This window comes from Leuciscus leuciscus, assembly GCF_965113295.1.
Source record: "Leuciscus leuciscus genome assembly, chromosome: 9".
NCBI classification, from domain to species: Eukaryota; Metazoa; Chordata; class Actinopteri; order Cypriniformes; family Leuciscidae; genus Leuciscus; species Leuciscus leuciscus.
Window position 1 is genome coordinate 1,504,441 of NC_138733.1, and position 22,500 is coordinate 1,526,940.

Genomic DNA, 22,500 nt, shown 5'->3' on the forward strand with positions numbered 1-22,500 from the left:
ACACACACACACACACACACACACACACACACACACACACACACACACACACACACACACACACACACACACACACACACACACACTCAATCTCCGTCTGCATCGTTTCATTCGTTCAGATTCAGACGCCAGAGTTTATTGGCACACAAACTCTGTTAAACATCTGATGGAATACCAGTCAAAGGTTTTAGAAGTGGAAACTATGATACACTACAATTCAAAAGTTTGGTGTCAGTAAAATTATATAATATATGCTTTAATACTTTTATTTGACAAGGATGCATTAAATTGATTGATTGAAAGTTTTTGCACATGAACACACAAACAGGTTCAACTATAATAGCTCAAACTAAATATTATATGAGCTGTTTTCATTGTACTTTTTAACATATTTAACTTTTATAAGAGATTATTGCAACCCTGTTATCAAAACTTTGATGTGTGAATACTGTTTAAAACCATGATTTATGGGTTTTTGTTATTTGTTGCAGCAATAAACGTTTAAAATAAAATATCAATGATTATCTAAGTCAAAAGTTCATTAAAAATAGAACAGAATGGGTTACAAATTGATCTTAAATTAAGTTTAAAAATTTTCCATTGATTATTTTTTCACAAATATGTACATTCTAATATTATCATAAATGCTAGTATATACAGTATAACATATATATTAACATTTTACATTAGTGACAGTAAAGACATTTAAAATGTTACAAGAGATTCTATTTCAAATAAATATTCAGATGTATATATGCAGATGATTTAGTAATTTTTACCCATGCAAAGAATTTTGAAAAAGCTTCGATTACTTCGACTTCGGCTATGACCAATATTCAGGATTGGGTTACCAGGACAGGGTTATTATTGAACACAAAAGAACTGTGTGTGTGAGTGTTTGCCAAACAGTTAGTAGAGCGTAGCTTGGGGTTACTTTGGATTCTACTCGCACTTTTAAAAGTCACGTAAAAAAGTTATCAAATGTTGTACATTTTAAGTACATGAGGCCATTTTTGAAAGTCGGTGCTGCCAGGTTGTATTTACGTTCAATGATTTTTTCACATATTCAGTATTGTTTTAATAGTTGGTCATTCATAGGTGACTCTAAAGTTAATAGAATCACTGTATAAGAAGGCGATAAAAGTCTTGGATAAGCAAAAAATAAATAAAAAAAACACTCTTATTTCATTACTGTAACATTCTAGTTTAAATGTGCCTGTTTTATTTATAAGGTCTGGCATGGGCCTCCGTTAAATGAGTTAATAAAACAGAGGACAGATTGTGGTGTTGGTACCAGGTCTATCATTAGATTAGACTGTGAAGTGCCATATACTGTACAGGTGAAACTCGAAAAATTTGAATATCGTGCAAAAGTTCATTTATTTCAGTAATTCAACTTAAAAGGTGAAACTAATATATTATATAGACTCATTACATGCAAAGTGAGATATTTCAAGCCTTTAGTTGGTATAATATTGATTATGACTTACAGCTTATGAAAACCCCAAATTCAAAATCTCAGAAATGTAGAACATTTTCATAAGTTGTAAGTCATAATCATCAATATTATACCAACTAAAGGCTTGAAATATCTCACTTTGCATGTAATGAGTCTATATAATATATTAGTTTCACCTATTAAGTTGAATTACTGAAATAAAATGAGTTTCACCTGTATAGGCCAACATCTTTTGGTGAGAAAGTATTATCTGTGATAGGGAGCAAATATTGGAGTAGTTTACCACAGACAACAAGAACACGTTCTACTTCTCACACTGTTAAAGATCATCTGAAGAAGTGGCTTATGACCAATCAGTCCAGTAAACATATATCTCAGTCATTTTAATAATGTGTTTGGGATATTGTCTCTTTGTAGTGTTGTGTGTATATCTGAGTATCTGTTCTTGTGTGTTCCTGCCTTAGAGACTGCGGATGTAGATTAGCAATGTTAATAATCCGGCTTGTTTACAATTTGTATTTTATACTTTATGTTCATTAAAATGCTTTATCCCAATCAAATAAATAATCAAATGCTGTTCTTTTGAACTTTCTACTCATCAAAGAATCCTGACAAATTAAATGTATCACAATTTCCACAGAAATATGAACTGTTTTCAACACTGATAATAATCATAAATGTGTCTTGATCATCAGATCATCATATTAGAGTGATTTGTGAAGGATCATGTGACACTGAAGACTGGAGTAATGATGCTGAACATTCAGCTTTGATCACAGGAATAAATTACACTTCACTGTATATTCACATAGAGAACAGATGATTTACATTACTGTAATGTTTTACTGTATTTGTGATTAAAGGCATGATCCTGTGTTGATTAGCACACCTCAGTCCCCCGAGCTTGTTGAAAGTGCACGCCAGCGCCACCACCTGTCCCGTGGCTTGACTGATGACAGGAACACACAGCATCGAGTTCGGCTCGAACCCCAATAAACTGCTCAATAACCCACGCTCCTCCTGCACACACACAAGCAGCACACAACCGTCATACATCAGTGTGTGTGTGTGTGTGTGTGTGTGTGTGTGTGAGTCTGATCCGGATTAAAGTGAAGGATAGTGACAGTTTCTCTGCCAGCTGAACCTATTTAACACAGATGATCTGTCAGTCTGTGGTCATAATTAGCTGGTTTTGGAGAGATGTCAGCTGGGAATGAATGAAAAAGCATTATTACTAGCAACAGCTGTGTGTGTGTGTGTGTGTGTGTGTGTGTGTGTGTGTGTGTGTGTGTACACCGACCTGGCTGACGTCCTGTAATGTAATGGATTTCTTTGTCTCCACCACCTGCCCGAAGCGACCGAACATGAGCTTCAGAGAGAGAGAGAGAGAGAGAGAGAGAGAGAGAGAGAGAGAGAGAGAGAGAGAGAGAGAGAGAGAGAGAGAGAGAGAGAGAGAGAGAGAGAGAGAGAGAGAGAGAGAGATCATTTTCACACACACATTTATATTTATGTTTTTTGCAGATGCAATTATCCCAAGCGACTTGCATCGCATTCAAGGTATACGTTCGATCTGATTCAAACCCATGACCTCGCAGCTGTAGCGTCAAGACTTCACAGTTCAGAGTTACAGGACACACAACAGAAACACTTACTGGAAAACTGATTTCCTCTTCCAAAACTTTATCACCAACAACCTGCAGAGAAAATACACTGTAAGAGTGTCTGTGTGTGTGTGAGTGTGTGTGAGTGTGTGTGTGAGTGTGTGTGTGTGTGAGTGTGTGTGTGTGTGTGTGTGTGTGTTACCTGACAGAAGAGTTGGTGATTGTCTTCAGACACCAGCAGTAAACAGCAGCACTGCGACTGAGTTTCTTTCTGCAGCTGAAATAGAAATTCACACACATCAGACATGAGCACTTTGTGTGTGTGTGTGTGTGTGTGTGTTTACTTATTTAACACAGTCGATCAGATTACACACCATCTCATACATCAACTTCTGTCACACCGACATAAAACACGTTCATTTTTATCAAACAAAAACTTTTGTGTGAATTTGTGTTCAATTTTACTAGTACAACTATTAATTGTTGCAACTGTAAAATCATAATAAATATCTTTATTTGTTAATGAAATATATGGCAAAAATGTAAAGAAACCTTATAGAACTTTTTTATCAATCAATCAGATTTGATCAATTTCCATGACATTTCCAAGCCTTGCTATTTTAAACCATTTTCAATATTCCCTGTAAAAATTGTTCTAGTTTAACAGTTTGTAACGAACAATGCATTCGAAAGCATTCATTTTTATACTTCAAAACATTGCACTTGAGACATGATAAATACACTAGAGAGATAGATCTAGGTATAATACATTTACAACAGGAAACAAAATGAGGACAGATAGGAAACTAAACTGCAGAATGATCTGACAGAGAGATATTAAATCAGACATTAACACAAACAAATCCAGCGTCATGTCAGGCGGAGCTGAAAGACGAACGGGAGAAAGAGAAACGCAGACGGCTGTTCAGGCTCTTTACCTTCTGAAGTCATTTATCTGGAAACTCGACAGCCAACATTCATTTCTCAAACCAGCAATTCGTAAAATGTTTTTCCGTAATTCAGATTGAACGGCGTAATGTAATCATATCATTTCAGGGATTATTGCATTCTGGAGATTAAATTGTGTTCAGCAATAACTCAGAAAGGGGTTACGTGTGTGTGTGTGTGTGTGTGTGTGTGTGTGTGTGTGTGTGTGTGTGTGTGTGTGTACGGCAGGTGTAGGTCACGGATGTCATTCATGCATGACACAACAAAAACAGGCAGTAAAATAAAATAAAATAAAATTTAAAAAATTGAATTTAAAAACAAAATAAAAAATTTTATTAAATAAATTATTATAAAACAACAAAAAGAAAACTACTTTTATTCCATCATGTGATGTTTAGTTACAAAGATAACAAATGCTAATCATGTTAAATGCTAAAAAATGCTAACAAATACTAAATTGTTGAAGGCAAACATGGAACTTATTAAAAGTTAAAAGTTGTTGCTTATTATTATTATTTAAAGTCCATTAAAACAATGTTTTTGCTTTTTGAAGGAGCAAATATAAGAATACAGCCCAGGGAAAGATACAGGTTTACCCACACATATGGGAACACCAGGAGGGAATCACAACATCTGGAGCATCTGGCCCAGGACAGGGCTCTGACTAGCGAAGGATGTGGGAGGAAACTCCATCCAGGGTTCGCCAGGTGGGGAACTCGCCTGGAGAGCAAATAAGGCACTTGTATCCCCCTTTCAGAGGGGAATGGCACTGAAAGCAAGACACCAAGCTAGCCTTCCCACACAGCACCTGTTTGTACCCAACATACGGGAAGAAACCGGATCCATCCGGAGATTGTAGAATCTCATGAATGTGTTAGGTGTCGCCCAGCCGCAGATCTGCAGATGTCCAGGAGGAAGCAGCACCTCGAGTGGAGTGAGCCTTCACCCCGAGGATGATCGCCTAGTACACCAAGACGATGGCATGCAGGTCCTCACCGCTGATAGACGTAAGCGCAGTCAGGAGCGCTGTCTTGAGAGACGGGATCTTAAGCTCAACTGACTGTAGTGGTTTAAAGGGAGCTCTCTGTAGGGCTGTACACCAGAGAATCCCAAGAGGGGATGAGGCAGGGCCGAGGAGTCTCGCGCCTCTCAGGAAACTGATGATCAGGTCATGGTTCCCCAAAGACTTACTGGCGACTGCATCGTGATGTGCAGCAATAGTAGCAACATACACTTTCAAGGTGGAGGGAGACAGGCTTCGCTCCAACCCTTCCTGCAGGAAGTAAACAGACTCCACTTCAAGGCATATGCTGAACCAGAAGAACTGCAAGCAACTCAAGGCAATTGATATGCCAAGGGCTGAAAGAGTCTGAGTGCCGTTACAGCGGTTGCGGATGCCATGATCCCCAGGAGCCTCTGAAATAGTTTCAGTGGAACCGCTGTCTTCCCGCTGAATGAATTCAGCTAGTTCAGGACTGACTGAGCACGCTCGCTCGTGAGATGAGCCGTCATGTTTACTGAGTCCAAAAAGATTCTCTGCACTGGGAAGAGTTTTCTCTTTTCCTAGTTGACCTGAAATCCCAGGCGGATGAGGTGCCGGAGCACCAGGTCCCTGTGTTCACACAACAGATCTCAAGAGTGAGCCAGATTGAGCCAGTCGTCGAGAGAGTTGAGAATGCGAATGCCCACTTCCCTAAGCGGGGCAAGAGTCACAAACTCTGTGACATTCAGGTTCGGGCGACTTTTAGTGAGTAATCAGATTGAGGAAATCAAAGGAACATCTTCGCGTCTGAGTCTGTGACCATTGTGTACAGGCTTAAAAAGAAAAGCTGAACATTAGTCCACAAATATATTTGTGAACTAATGTTCAGCTTTTCTTTTTAAGCCTGTACACAATGGTCACAGACTCAGACGCGAATATATATATTAGTGCTGTCAAACGATTAAAATATTTAATTGTTTTTTTGTTTTTTTTGTAAACAAGACTGGCATATACTGTAGTGTTCAATTTCACACTAACATTCTCATTGGAGCAAATAATCGTGTCAGAGAGTTCGCATCAGCTGTGTGTGTGCTTGGCCATCCAGTGGTGTTTCAGACTGGACGTGCTGCTATGATCGCTCGGTTCACAACGAAAAAACACACAGATCACATTGGTCTCGTCAATGGAACCATTTGGCAACTTTTTAAAAGTAAACTTTCCATTCAGAATCTTATTGGCATCCATTTCGGCGTCTTGCGCTCGCCATCCACTCAAAACGTAACGTTAGCCTTCTACTCTTTGGCCAGCTCGCGAGCCCAAACAAGTGTGAGCCTGTCGTTCTGTGTCCGGTCTAGCTAGATCCGGTGTGGTGTTGTAGTTTTTCTTACGTTACTAGTTGTTGCAACAGCGTGTGAAAAAAACGACAAAGTTTGCTAGGCCAAAAAGATGTTAATCTCGCAATGAAAAAATTGAGGCTGTTAAAATGGGTTTGCGTTAACGCCGTTAATAACGCGTTTAACTGACAGCACTAATATATATATATATATAATAAAAAACATATAAATAGAACATTAAATACTGTAAAAATAAAATATAGAATTTAATTTGGTCTCTCTTTTTATGTAAGGCTTATTTAACCAGGAAAATTAAGTGTAACAAGGACCTAAAATTTACATTTGATATATAAAATAATGTGAGGCCTCATTTTAAAACACCACAGCACACCACTGATCTCTGAGGTTCGGTGAGAGCGGAGGAAGCAGCTAATCGACTTCTGGCAGTAAAAGGTGCTTTCCTCAACTTCATGACCTCCTCATGCATCCATCCGTCTATCCATCCATCCTCATCGTGACCTCAGACATACCAATTATCCAGCCGTGAACGTTCGGGACAGGGTGGAGGGTTCGGACGCTCGACACTCACGACAGACCAGGGGCAGTCAACTCAGGATCCGACTCAAACTGGGCTACTCTTCTCAAAGGGGGAAACACTGCTGAGTCTTCAACCCCAGAAGACTCAAGCTATCAACTCTAGTCCTGCATGGGACTGGACATTTAATATTCAACAATATTATTGATTTGCCTGTATTGACAGCATTATATGAGAACTGAACTGAGCTGGACGATGACATCACGGTTTTCTCCAGAGCGGCTGTATATATATACATGAACTAAATTAATAACTTTTTTTTTTAACAACAAAAATGAATCATCACTGAACTTCTTTAAGCTGGACTGTGACGCTATTTTCTTCTAGACACAAACTTTGTTGCATTATCTTCCTGTTATCTCTGTAAAGCTGCTTTGAGACACTCTGCACTGTAAAAAATAAAGGTGGTTGACTTGACGGCGCCTCAAATGAGACGTTGGGTCCGTCATGAGAAGGATCCGCATCCTCACCCGGAGACTCCACAGCCTGAGATGTGCCGGAGAATTGGGAGGCCTGTGCGGGAGAGATCCCACTATAAGCCTCAGATCACCCTGCGTATTAACTGAAGCGGACTCAGAACGGGGAATAACAGATGGGACCTTTGTCAAGGTACTGGAGTCTCGATCTCAACATTGCGATGGTCATGGTCCCACACAGGGAACCCGATCATCACCGGACGCTGCCTCAGCATGCTTACGGCCGAGACACGTGAGGCAGGGATCGTGGCTGTCAGACGGGCCAGCAAACACACGGCTGGAACGCCATCTTTAGAAAGATGCAACTTGCCCGTTACCAGTCGTGGTGTCCCAGCCCAGCAGTCTGCAGTCAGCACAAGTCTGCTACCAGTCCGCGGACCAGCCCAGTGGCCTGTCGTCAGTGCAAACCAGCTCCCAGTCTGTGTCCCAGATCAGCGGCCTGCAGTCAGCACATTCCCGTTACCAGTTTGTGTCCCACCCGAGCAGTCTGCAGTCAGCATAAGCCCGTTACCAGTCTGTGGACCAGTCTACTGGCCTGCAGTCAGCGCAAACCAGCTCTCAGTCTGTGTCGCAGATCAGCAGCCTGCAGTCAGCCCAATTCTGTTACCAGTCTGTGTCCCAGCCCAGCAGTCTGTAGTCAGCACAGGCCCGTTACTGGTCTGTGGACCAGTCTGGTATTCAACAACCAGCTCAAGCCAGCTCACAGTCTGTGGATCAATCTGGCATCCAACAACCCGCCTAAGCCAGCTCACAGTCTGTGGACCATCCTAGTGGCCTGCATTTAGCACAAGCCCACTACCAGTCTGTGTCCCAGCCCAGCAGTCTGCAGTCAGCACAAGCCTGTTACTAGTCTGTGTTCCAGCCCAGCAGTCTGCAGGCAGCACAAGCCCGTTACCAGTCTGTGTCCCAGATCAGCGGCCTGCAGTCAGCACAAGCCCGTTACCATTCTGTGGACTAGCTTAGCATTCTGCAGTCAGCACAATCCCGTTACCAGCCTGTGTCCCGGCCCATCAGTCTGCAGTCAGCACAAGCACGTTATCAGTCTGTGGACCAGATCAGTGGCCTGTAGTCAGCACAAGCCCGTTACCAGTCTGTGGACCAGCCCAGCAGTCTGCAGTCAGCACAATTCAGTTACCAGTCTGTGTTCCGGCCCAGCAGTCTGCAGGCAGCACAAGCCCGTTACCAGTCTGTGTCCCAGATCAGCGGCCTGCAGTCAGCACAATCCCGTTCCCAGTCTGTGTCCTGGCCTAGTAGTCTGCAGGCAGCACAAGCCCGTTACCAGTCTGTATCCCAGCCCAGCAGTCTGCAGTCAGCACAAGCCCGTTACCATCCTGTGGACTAGCCCAGCATTCTGCAGTCAGCACAATCCTGTTACCAGCCTGTGTCCCGGCCCATCAGTCAGCACAAGCACGTTATCAGTCTGTGGACCAGATCAGTGGCCTGTAGCCAGCACAAGCCCGTTACCAGTCTGTGGACCAGCCCAGCAGTCTGCAGTCAGCATAATCCAGTTACCAGTCTGTGTTCCGGCCCAGCAGTCTGCAGGCAGCACAAGCCCGTTACCAGTCTGTGTCTCAGTCCAGCAGTCTGCAGGCAGCACAAGGCCGTTACCAGTCTGTGTCCCAGCCCAGCAGTCTGCAGTCAGCACAAGCCCGATACCAGCCTGTGTCCCGGCCCAGCAGTCTGCAGTTAGCACAAGCTCGTTACCAGTCTGTGGACCAGATCAGTGGCCTGCAGTTAGCACAAGCTCGTTACCAGTCTGTGGACCAGCCCAGTGGCCTGCAGTCAGCACAATCCAGCTCTCAGTCTGTGTCCCAGTCCAGCAGTCTGCACAATCCCGTTACCAGTCTGTGTCCCAGCCCAGCAGTCTGCAGGCAGCACAAGCCCGTTACCAGTCTGTGGACCAGACCAGTGGCCTGCAGTCAGCACAAGCCCGTTACCAGTCTGTGTCCCGGCAGTCTAGATTCCTGGTCTTTCCTAAGCCAGAGCAGTCAAGTTACAGGTCTTATTCCAGTCTTGGTTCCGAACCTTTGGAGCAACTCACTAAAATACCACTTCAAGACTCAGGGCCCTATCTTGCACCCAGCGCAAGTGACTTTGTACACCGACGCATATATATCATTCCTATTTTGCACCCGCGCAAAGCGGACTTTTCCCTCCACAGAAGCACGTCGGTAAGTTAGGAAATACACTTGCGCTCCCGGGGGCGGTTCAGCGCAAAGAGGAGGCGTGTTCCGGCGCAAATGTTCCTTCTTGCTATTTTGCAGGTTTAGAAAACAATTGCGCCACTAACCAGGAAAAAATAGTTTAAAATCAGTGGCGCATTGCGCATGTTATTCATATGCTATTTTAAGGGCGCATGCTTGGCCATAATCAATGTAGCGTGTGCACAACGCGCATACACTTTGATTCTCTCATCTACACAGAAGCGGCAGTTTTCATTTTTGCAAATCATACATTATTACGATAGATAGATAGATAGATAGATAGATAGATAGATAGATAGATAGACAGATAGACAGATAGATAGATAGATAGATAGATAGATAGATAGATAGATAGATAGACAATTTATTATAAAAGCATACATCTAGCTTACACATTTACCCAAATTATCATACGCCTGTTTAACCAAAGTTAATTTGGGTGGGTTTCTCCATTTCAATGTAACTTCTCTCTTTTACGGCCGTGACGAGAGCGTTGCTCTCCTTGGCTGTGAAGCGCTCCTGGCGCGCGTCTGGCAAATCCGCCGTTACAATAGCAATCCGCTATGGAAAAAGCGCATCTGCTCTTAAAGGGAATGTGAGATGACGCTCTGATTGGTTTATTTCACGTTACGCCCAAACCACACCTATGAATAATGAAGCTACTTCAGACCAACCCATTTTAGATTTGCGCCTGGCGCAAGAGTCATTTATCCCGCCGGGAAAATAGCAACAGCGCCGACACCCGCCCACAAAGTTACTTGCGCTTTGCGCTTGACACTTGCGTTTCAGATCGTTAAAATAGGGCCCTCAGACTCATTCTGATCGCTGGAGTCACTCTGCATCAGGACCACTGAAGGACAATGTAAAAGAAGAACAATGAGTTCAGCATCGAGGGAAAAGAAGAAAAAGAAGTGTTATGTGTTTCACTCTGTATGTGGTGCTCTAATCCCCCATGACCTTATAAGGATCCAGGATCCAACTAAAACATGGTGAAAGTTTATGGTAGGACAACAGTTAAATGCAATGACTATAAATGTAATTTGAATGTAACATATTGTGTATGTACTTAAAAAAAAAATAAAAAAAAAATAATAATAAAGCTGTCCTCCGAAGAGGGGGGGTGGAGGTTAAAAAAAAAAAAAAAGAAAAAAAAAAAGATGCAACTTGCCCTTTTAGGGAAACTGCTCTTTTATTGGTTGAAGCGCCAATGGGTGAAATCATAGTGTCGCACTTATAGCTGTGCACGTTTGCTCTTTCATGCAACACCTGCCGACTACGCCATCTCCCCACCCAGAGCTTCTGTTCTGTGTCAGTGCACACAGAAGTCGTCCGCAGAGCGCTGAAGCGTTCGACCGCTCGCTCCGAACCGAAGAGCTGAGTTGCATATACGGGGAACGGCTTGCCATACAAATCTCACTTGCCACTGTGCAGTGGCTTGTTTTTGCTCTCAGGCGAGAGATCCCACTGCGCCAGTCAGTTCTTACGTAACGTGTGTGAGAGAGAGAGAGAGTGTGAGTGTGTGTGTGTGAGTTTGTGTGTTTAAGAGTTTGAGTGTGTGTGTGTGTTTGAGAGTCAAGTCAAGTCAAGGTAGTTTTTACTGTCTCCCGTAGGATAAAGTGGCCTTAGATGAGAGAACTGCTGCAACATCAACCCACCAAAAACATCCATCATTCAAACATTAATATTCATTCCACATAAAGCATTCCTCCCTAAACTAAACTAAAGCACTATTCGTAAATAAAGAATCGGTCACTGATAGGTCATTATGTTTATTGCTGCACGCTGTGTGTGTGTGTGTGTGTGTGTGTGTGTGTGTGTGTGTGTGTGTGTGAAAGAGAGAGTGTGTGTGTTTCTATGAGTGTCTGAGTGTGAGTGAGTGTGTGTGTGTGTGTGTGTGTGTGTGTGTGTGTGTGTGTGTGTGTGTGTGTGTGTGTGTGTGTGTGTGTGTGTGTGTGTGTGTGTGTGTTTCCTTGCTTCAATGTGAATAAATACAGATAAGCTTTTATATTATGCGAATGATCCTTTAGGCACTGACCTGTAGAACACAAATCTCTCTCTCTCTCTCTCTCTCTCTCTCTCTCTCTCTCTCTCACTCACACACACACACACACACACACACACACTTTCATTTCCTAGCAGCGTGCAGCAATAAACATAATGACCTGTAAGTGAGCACATAAATCAAATGCCCGGGTCCAAACAAACGCGGGTCAGACGCGATAAACCATCTGCTGATCCGGCTGCGCTTGTTCTCGTATCTTCCATTGACTTCTATTGTGTTTATATCTAATGCTGTTTATCTTCTATTGTGTTTATATCTAATGCTGTTTATCTTCTATTGTGTTTATATCTAATGGTGTTTATCTTCTATTGTGTTTGTATCTAATGCTGTTTATCTTCTATTGTGTTTATATCTAATGGTGTTTATCTTCTATTGTGTTTATATCTATTGTGTTTATATCTATTGTGTTTATATCTTCTATTGTGTTTATATCTATTGTGTTTATATCTAATGGTGTTTATCTTCTATTGTGTTTATATCTAATGGTGTTTATCTTATATTGTGTTTATATCTAATGGTGTTTATCTTCTATTGTGTTTATATCTAATGGTGTTTATCTTCTATTGTGTTTATATCTATTGTGTTTATATCTAATGCTGTTTATCTTCTATTGTGTTTATATCTAATGCTGTTTATCTTCTATTGTGTTTATATCTAATGCTGTTTATCTTATATTGTGTTTATGTCTAATGGTGTTTATCTTATATTGTGTTTATATCTAATGCTGTTTATCTTATATTGTGTTTATGTCTAATGGTGTTTATCTTATATTGTGTTTATATCTAATGCTGTTTATCTTATATTGTGTTTATGTCTAATGGTGTTTATCTTATATTGTGTTTATATCTAATGGTGTTTATCTTCTATTGTGTTTATATCTAATGGTGTTTATCTTCTATTGTGTTTATATCTATTGTTTTTATATCTAATGCTGTTTATCTTCTATTGTGTTTATATCTAATGGTGTTTATCTTCTATTGTGTTTATATCTAATGCTGTTTATCTTATATTGTGTTTATGTCTAATGGTGTTTATCTTATATTGTGTTTATATCTAATGGTGTTTATCTTCTATTGTGTTTATATCTAATGGTGTTTATCTTATTTTGTGTTTATGTCTAATGGTGTTTATCTTATATTGTGTTTATATCTAATGGTGTTTATCTTATATTGTGTTTGTATCTAAAGCTAATGGTGTTTTCTCTCCTCTAAGTGTCACAAACACCAGCATAATGATACATTTTGTAACAGGGAGCACAGCTTTTTTTGTTTTAGTGCGTTAACATGTGGTTGCTAGGACATTACTTTTTTGTTGTTTTTTTGGGGGGGTTTGTTATGAAAATGTCTAGTTACAAAAAAAAATCAAGGACCACAATGGAAATAAGTTAATGCAACTTTAATGTGTTATCCTTGACAAATAAGTTGTGCTACTTTATTGCTACTTTTGATGTCAGATAAACTCAGCTCAGCTAGATGTTCACTCAGTCGGGTTAGTGCATGTCTGTGGTGTTCTGGTGTCTAGGGCATCACTAGGTTTCTAAGCTGTGGTCAATACTTGTGTTATGTCTTACATGGTGTCTATGTAGGCAGCTCACTAGTTTTGGAAACCAATCCGTTCTCTCTCAGGACAAAGTCTAATGACAATGAATAGAAAAGCGTGTGTGTGTGTGTGTGTGTGTGTGTGTGTGTGTGTGTGTGTGTGTGTGTGTGTGTTTGACTCGTGACTGAGGATAATTGTTCTGTGAGCGTATGTCTTTGAGTTGCTGTAATTGAATAAGAGTCCGGAGGGACTGTACATCAGTGAAAGCACGATGACCTTCACGAGGAGCTGGAGGCGTTGAGCTCTCGAGAACTACACAACACACACATCAGCTCTGCTGGAACTCACTACACAACACACACATCAGCTCTGCTGGAACTCACTACACAACACACACATCAGCTCTGCTGTAACTCACTACACAACACACACATCAGCTCTGCTGGAACTCACTACACAACACACACATCAGCTCTGCTGTAACTCACTACACAACACACACATCAGCTCTGCTGGAACTCACTACACAACACACACATCAGCTCTGCTGTAACTCACTACACAACACACATCAACTCTGCTGTAACTCACTACACAACACACATCAACTCTGCTGTAACTCACTACACACACACACACACACACACACACACACACACACACACACACACACACACACACACACACACATCAGCTCTGCTGTAACTCACTACACAACACACATCAACTCTGCTGTAACTCACTACAGAACACACATCAGCTCTGCTGTAACTCACTACACAACACACATCAACTCTGCTGTAACTCACTACAGAACACACATCAGCTCTGCTGGAACTCACTACACAACACACACATCAGCTCTGCTGTAACTCACTACACAACACACACATCAGTTCTGCTGTAACTCACTACACAACACACATCAACTCTGCTGTAACTCACTACACAACACACATCAACTCTGCTGTAACTCACTACACACACACACACACACACACACACACACACACACACACATCAGCTCTGCTGTAACTCACTACACAACACACATCAACTCTGCTGTAACTCACTACAGAACACACATCAGCTCTGCTGTAACTCACTACACAACACACACATCAGCTCTGCTGTAACTCACTACACAACACACATCAACTCTGCTGTAACTCACTACACACACACACACCAGCTCTGCTGTAACTCACTACACAACACACATCAACTCTGATGTAACTCACTACACAACACACATCAGCTCTGCTGTAACTCACTACACAACACACATCAGCTCTGCTGTAACTCACTACACAACACACACATCAGCTCTGCTGTAACTCACTACACAACACACATCAGCTCTGCTGTAACTCACTACACAACACACACATCAGCTCTGCAGTAACTCACTACACAACACACACATCAGCTCTGCTCTAACTCACTACACAACACACACATCAGTTCTGCTGTAACTCACTACACAACACACACATCAGTTCTGCTGTAACTCACTACACAACACACACATCAGTTCTGCTGTAACTCACTACACAACACACATCAACTCTGCTGTAACTCACTACACAACACACATCAACTCTGCTGTAACTCACTACACAACACACACATCAGCTCTGCTGTAACTCACTACACACACACACATCAGCTCTGCTGTAACTCACTACACAACACACACATCAGCTCTGCTGTAACTCACTACACAACACACATCAGCTCTGCTGTAACTCACTACACAACACACATCAGCTCTGCTGTAACTCACTACACAACACACACATCAGCTCTGCAGTAACTCACTACACAACACACATCAGCTCTGCTGTAACTCACTACACAACACACACATCAGTTCTGCAGTAACTCACTACACAACACACATCAGCTCTGCTGTAACTCACTACACAACACACATCAACTCTGCTGTAACTCACTACACAACACACACATCAGCTCTGCTGTAACTCACTACACACACACACACATCAGCTCTGCTGTAACTCACTACACAACACACACATCAGCTCTGCTGTAACTCACTACACAACACACACATCAGCTCTGCAGCAACTCACTACACAACACACATCAGCTCTGCTGTAACTCACTACACAACACACACATCAGTTCTGCAGTAACTCACTACACAACACACATCAGCTCTGCTGTAACTCACTACACAACACACATCAACTCTGCTGTAACTCACTACACACACACACATCAGCTCTGCTGTAACTCACTACACACACACACACACACACACACACACACACACACACACACACATCAGCTCTGCTGTAACTCACTACACACACACACACACACACACACATCAGCTCTGCTGTAACTCACTACACAACACACACATCAGCTCTGCTGTAACTCACTACACAACACACATCAACTCTGCTGTAACTCACTACACACACACACATCAGCTCTGCTGTAACTCACTACACAACACACATCAACTCTGCTGTAACTCACTACACAACACACATCAGCTCTGCTGTAACTCACTACACAACACACATCAACTCTGCTGTAACTCACTACACAACACACACATCAGCCCTGCTGGAACTCACTACACAACACACATCAGCTCTGCAGTAACTCACTACACAACACACACATCAGCTCTGCTGGAACTCACTACACAACACACACATCAGCTCTGCTGTAACTCACTACACAACACACATCAACTCTGCTGTAACTCACTACACACACACACACACACATCAGCTCTGCTGTAACTCACTACACAACACACATCAACTCTGCTGTAACTCACTACAGAACACACATCAGCTCTGCTGTAACTCACTACACAACACACACATCAGCTCTGCTGTAACTCACTACACAACACACACATCAGCTCTGCTGTAACTCACTACACAACACACATCAGCTCTGTTGTAACTCACTACACAACACACATCAACTCTGCTGTAACTCACTACACACACACACATCAGCTCTGCTGTAACTCACTACACAACACACATCAACTCTGATGTAACTCACTACACACACACATCAACTCTGCTGTAACTCACAACACACATCAGCTCTGCTGTAACTCACCACACACACACACACACACACACACACACACACACACACACACACACACACACACACACACACACACACACACACATCCACTCTGCTGTAACTCACTACACAACACACATCAACTCTGATGTAACTCACTACACAACACACACATCAACTCTGCTGTAACTCACAACACACATCAGCTCTGCTGTAACTCACTACACACACACACATCAACTCTGCTGTAACTCACTACACAACACACATCAACTCTGATGTAACTCACTACACAACACACACATCAACTCTGCTGTAACTCACAACACACATCAGCTCTGCTGTAACTCACTACACACACACATCAACTCTGCTGTAACTCACTACACACACACATCAACTCTGCTGTAACTCACTACACACACACATCAACTCTGCTGTAACTCACTACACACACACATCAACTCTGCTGTAACTCACAACACAACACACACATCAACTCTGCTGTAACTCACTACACACACACATCAACTCTGCTGTAACTCACTACACAACACACATCAACTCGGCTGTAACTCACTACACAACATACACATCAGCTCTGCTGTAACTCACTACACAACACACACATCAAGTCTGCTGTAACTCACAACACACATCAGCTCTGCTGTAACTCACTACACAACACACACATCAACTCTGCTGTAACTCACAACACACATCAGCTCTGCTGTAACTCACTACACAACATACACATCAGCTCTGCTGTAACTCACTACACAACACACACATCAACTCTGCTGTAACTCACAACACACATCAGCTCTGCTGTAACTCACTACACAACACACACATCAACTCTGCTGTAACTCACAACACACATCAGCTCTGCTGTAACTCACTACACAACACACACATCAGCTCTGCTGTAACTCACTACACAACACACACATCAACTCTGCTGTAACTCACTACACACACACACACACACACACACACACACACACACACACACACACACACACACACATCAACTCTGCTGTAACACACTACACAACACACACATCTACTCGGCTGTAACTCACTACACACACACATCAGCTCTGCTGTAACTCACTACACAACACGCATCTACTCGGCTGTAACTCACTACACACACATGTGATCCAACGCTGCATACTCTTAAAGGTTACGTCCGTGGATCACGGCTGAACGCGTCTTCTCCACACTCACTTACAAACCCCCAAAAAAATTTCGCCTATCGTGCGTCTACTCTACACCCCTACCACCAAAAAAAACACGGATTATATCCAAGACTTCAGTCATAAATTAGTATTAATATTGATAGCATCACTGGTAGCTTCATTGCTAACTCACTGTCCATCTGTTAAAATGGCGAATATATCAGATGTAAGTAGTCTACCGTTTGGTGCAGGTGAGGACACATTTGAGCTGCACGCACTGCAGTCTGAGCTGGAAGCTGTTGAGAAACAGATCCACGACCTTTTATTGAGACAGGCCGAGCTGAGAGACCGGTGTTTGGCTCTTGAAACATCACGCGCCGATGCACACAAATCAGTGTTTAACGTTACTAACCCGCTGACTCCGACCGCGTCTACTCCGTGCGTTCCTCAGCATCGGTCGCGATCAGCCATGGTCTCGTTCACTCCGGCTCCAACACGCCACCACGAAGCCTGGGTGGTTCCGCAGCGGAAGACGCGAGTCAGGTTTAGACCAAGACTTTTTTCCGACCCTCCCGGTTTTCGAGTTATCCACACAAAACCGCTTCTTCCCTCTTCGCGAAACAGAACGCGATGCTGTGATCATCGGCGATTCCATTGTTCGGCACGTACACGCTACGTTAGGTAAAAGTAAGGTGCACAGTCACTGCTTTCCTGGTGCTCGTGTTTCTGAAATCGCTGCTCGCGTTCCCGAAATTCTGAACGGTGACGAGCGCGTCGGAACTGTGGTCCTGCACGCGGGAGTGAACGACATCAGGCTGCGCCAGACGGAGGTTCTGAAGAAAGACTTCAGGAATCTGATCGATACGGTACGCAGCACATCGCCTGAAACAACGATCATTGTGTCAGGACCGCTTCCCACGTACCGATTAGGGCATGAAAAGTTCAGCAGATTATTTGCGCTAAATGAATGGTTAATGTCATGGTGCAATGCGCAGAAACTGCTCTTTGTAAATAATTGGAATCTGTTTTGGGAGCGTCCTAGGCTTTTCCGTGCTGATGGCTTACACCCAAGCAGATTCGGAGCGGATCTTCTGTCGGATAACATCTCCAAAATGTTAAATACCCTTTGACTAGTAACCAAAAGTCCAAATCATAGTCTCTGCTGCACCAATTTAACTGATATAAATACTAGTGTAGAACATTGCATAGAAACCGTGTCTATTCCTCGTTTAGTGAGATCAAATAATAAATCTAATGCAGGATCTAGGAAAAATCTAATTGTTATTAAAACAGAAAATGTTGCTATTAGTAAACAAAAATTATTTCTAAAGCTAGGTCTTCTAAACATTAGATCACTCACACCTAAGGCAGTTATTGTAAATGAAATAGTCACAGATAATAGCTTCGATGTACTTTGCCTTACTGAAACCTGGCTTAAACCAAATTATTATTTCGGTATTAATGAGTCTACTCCTCCTGGATACTGTTATAAGCATGAGCCCCGTCTGATTGGTCGTGGCAGCGGTGTTGCAACCATCTATAGAGATATTCTCAATGTTACTCAGAAAACGGGTTATAAGTTTATTTCATTTGAAGTACTTGTACTAAATGTTACGCTCTTAGATGTTAGAAAAACATCCCTATTATCTCTAGCCTTGGCTACCGTATATAGACCGCCAGGGCCTTACGCTGATTTCCTAAAAGAGTTTGCAGATTTTCTCTCAGACCTATTAGTCAATGTCGATAAAGCATTAATTGTTGGAGATTTTAACATACACGTAGATAATCCAAATGATGCGTTAGGAGCTGCGTTTACAGATTTATTACATTCATTTGGGGTCAAGCAAAACGTCACCGGACCAACACATCGTCTTAATCATACACTCGATTTAATTATATCACATGGAACCGATCCAACCGATATAGATATCATTCCACAAGTGATGATGTCACTGATCACTACATGGTAACTTGCATATTACGTACTGCTGTAATATGTCATGCGGCGTCGCGTTATCAACCAGGCAGAACAATCCTCCCATCCACCATAGATAATTTCTCAAATTGTTTATCTAATCTGTCTCAGCTGCTGCCTGAACCCAAACAAACAGATGAACTAGAAGAACTAACTAGCACTATGAGCACCATTCTCTCTAGAACATTGGATGTGGTTGCACCTATTAAATTAAAAAAGGTCAGAGAGAAAAATAAAGCACCATGGTATAACAATACTACGCATGTTTTAAAGAGAGAAACCCGTATTTTAGAGCGTAAATGGAAACAAACTAATTTAGAGGTCTTTAGAATCGCGTGGAAAGACAGTATGTCACGTTATAAAAAGGCCCTAAAAGCGGCCAGGGCTGAGCACCTCCGCAAACTAATAGAAAACAACCAAAACAATCCAAGGTTTTTATTTAACACCGTGGCTAGACTAACAAATAAACAGACGTCACCCGAACAAAATATCCCGTTACAGTTCAGTAGTAATGATTTCATGAACTTCTTCACTGAGAAAATAGAAAGCATCAGAACCACAATTGTAAACGTTCAATCTTCAATCGCGCCTTATAATTCAGCTTCAATTATCACCCCGCAAGAACAATTACAGTGCTTTACAACTATAGAACAAAAAGAGTTAAATAAACGTATCACTTCATCTAAAACAACAACATGTTTATTAGATCCTATACCAACTAAACTACTGAAAGAAGTGTTACCTGTAGTGGAAGAGCCTCTCCTCAATATTATTAACTCGTCTTTATCTTTAGGTCATGTTCCAAGAACATTTAAACTGGCAGTTATAAAACCTCTCATTAAGAAACCACAATTAGATCATAATAATCTAGCAAATTATAGACCCATTTCAAATCTTCCATTTATGTCTAAAATATTAGAAAAAGTGGTGTCCGCTCAACTGGGCTCTTTCTTGCAACAAAATGATATCTATGAAAAGTTTCAGTCTGGATTCAGACCGCATCATAGCACTGAAACTGCGCTCGTTAAAATCACAAATGATTTACTTTTAGCTTCTGACCAAGGCTGTATCTCAATACTAGTTTTACTTGATCTTAGTGCTGCGTTCGATACTATAGATCACACAATACTCTTAGATCGACTACAAAATTATACTGGTGTTCAAGGACAAGCATTAAGCTGGTTCAAATCATACCTATCTGACCGCTACCATTTTGTCTATTTAAATGGAGAAAAATCGATCATAACTCCAGTAAACTATGGAGTGCCGCAGGGATCTGTGTTAGGCCCTCTGTTATTCTCAATATATATGATGCCACTTGGAAATATTATAAGGAAACATGGAATTAGTTTCCATTGTTATGCTGATGACACTCAAATATATATTTCATCACGGCCGGATGAAAACGCTAAATTTTCCAAATTGACAGAGTGTGTTAAAGATATAAAAGTATAACGTGTAAAAGATAATTTTCTTTTATTAAATCCAGACAAGACAGAGGTAATACTTATCGGTTCAAAAAAACGCCCACAAAACCTCGCACAATACAACTTTAACATCATAGGATGTCCTGTTACTTTATCCTCTACAGTAAAAGACCTGGGTGTTATACTCGATTGCAACCTGTCTTTTGAAAATCATATTTCATATGTTACAAAAACAGCCTTTTTCCACCTTAGAAACATTGCTAAGCTACGTAACATCAGTTTCTGATGCAGAAAAGTTAGTTCATGCATTCATGACTGGATTACTGTAATGCTTTATTAGCTGGTTGTCCTGCATCCTCAATAAACAAGCTACAGTTAGTCCAAAATGCCGCCGCTAGAGTTCTTACGAGATCAAGAAAATATGATCATATAAAACCGATTTTATCATCACTGCATTGGTTACCTATAAAGCTCCGTATTAATTACAAGGTATTGCTACTGACTTATAAAGCAGGGCTCCAGACTAACTTTTTGCCTTGGTTGCACTGGTGCGCCTAACTTTTTGATTTAGGTGCACCAGCACAAAATTTGGGTGCACCGAAAAATTTTCTCGGCTCGCGTCACCTTTAACGCCACAATTTCAAGGTCACCTTTTTATCACGCTCTATATACATTCATATTATGTAAATGATTTTAAACAAGAATAAGGTGTAGGTAAATAAAAAAAATAAAAAAATTTAAAGTGCTTCACTGAGCTGCCAAACGAACTATTTTGAGTCTCTAGCTCAGGCGCGGTATAGGCTCTACCTCCGTCTCTGAGTCGGATGCCATCTCCGACGAAAGACCAGGGCTTGGCATCTTACCAGGGACTGGGGAGAATGGTGGCTGAAGTAGCTTCATGTCTGGGCTGTTGTCGGAGCATTGACCGGGGAGTAAAGGGTTTTAACGGTATTCCTACTCTTACCGATACTGCTTATCGATCCGGTACTTTAACTGTATTCTTATCGGTTCTTTTTGTTTTTTATATATATATATATATATATATATATATATATATATACACATATATATATATATATATTAATCTAAAAAGAAATCTAATAAAGTAATCAAATGTAAAATAACACTGCATAATTTTTCATAAATAGATTAATGCTTAATAAAGCTGAAGTTATTCTTTCAAGAGCTTTGTAGTGATTTTTCTCTTGTTGTTTGATTCGCAGTAATGGCGCAATCGTCCGCATGTTTACTGCGGCCCCTTTAAGACCGAGTGCAGATCTGCAACTGATCTGATGCACCATATTCTCCCAACTATTTCCATAACTACGTCCATTTAAGACATAAACAGTTTTTAGTGAATCTCCAAGCCGGTCATTTTGACATACTTTTGTGTACATTTGATCGTTTAGACACGCACATTAAACCCAAAGTAGGCTATAATTTGCTTGTCTTGGTTTCGGTTTCGGAGCGCGTGCCGCCTTGCGAACATCTCTTGCGCAGATTTTGTGCTTTTAATAGCTCTTTTAATTATTTAACGCGTCTCGCAAGTTAGCAACAGTAGCTAGACTGCATTTTACAACAATCACCGATCGTGCTGATTCTGTCGTAAGGTTTGAGTTTTAGGGAG

At 41.6% G+C, this 22,500-nt stretch overlaps 1 protein-coding gene across 7 annotated transcripts in view; it reads right to left on the bottom strand.

Annotated features, from left to right (window-relative positions):
* Positions 1 to 22,500, bottom strand: part of pde2a (phosphodiesterase 2A) — a 202,117-nt gene that overhangs the window by 30,281 nt on the left and 149,336 nt on the right. For all 7 annotated transcript variants that reach the window (XM_082179948.1, XM_082179947.1, XM_082179950.1 and 4 more), the window contains 4 exons: positions 3,263 to 3,337; positions 3,112 to 3,153; positions 2,760 to 2,828; positions 2,349 to 2,479 (listed from right to left, as the gene is read on the bottom strand). In XM_082179948.1, coding sequence (XP_082036074.1) covers positions 2,349 to 2,479; positions 2,760 to 2,828; positions 3,112 to 3,153; positions 3,263 to 3,337 — 317 coding nt within the window. The remainder of the gene's footprint in view (positions 1 to 2,348; positions 2,480 to 2,759; positions 2,829 to 3,111; positions 3,154 to 3,262; positions 3,338 to 22,500) is intronic.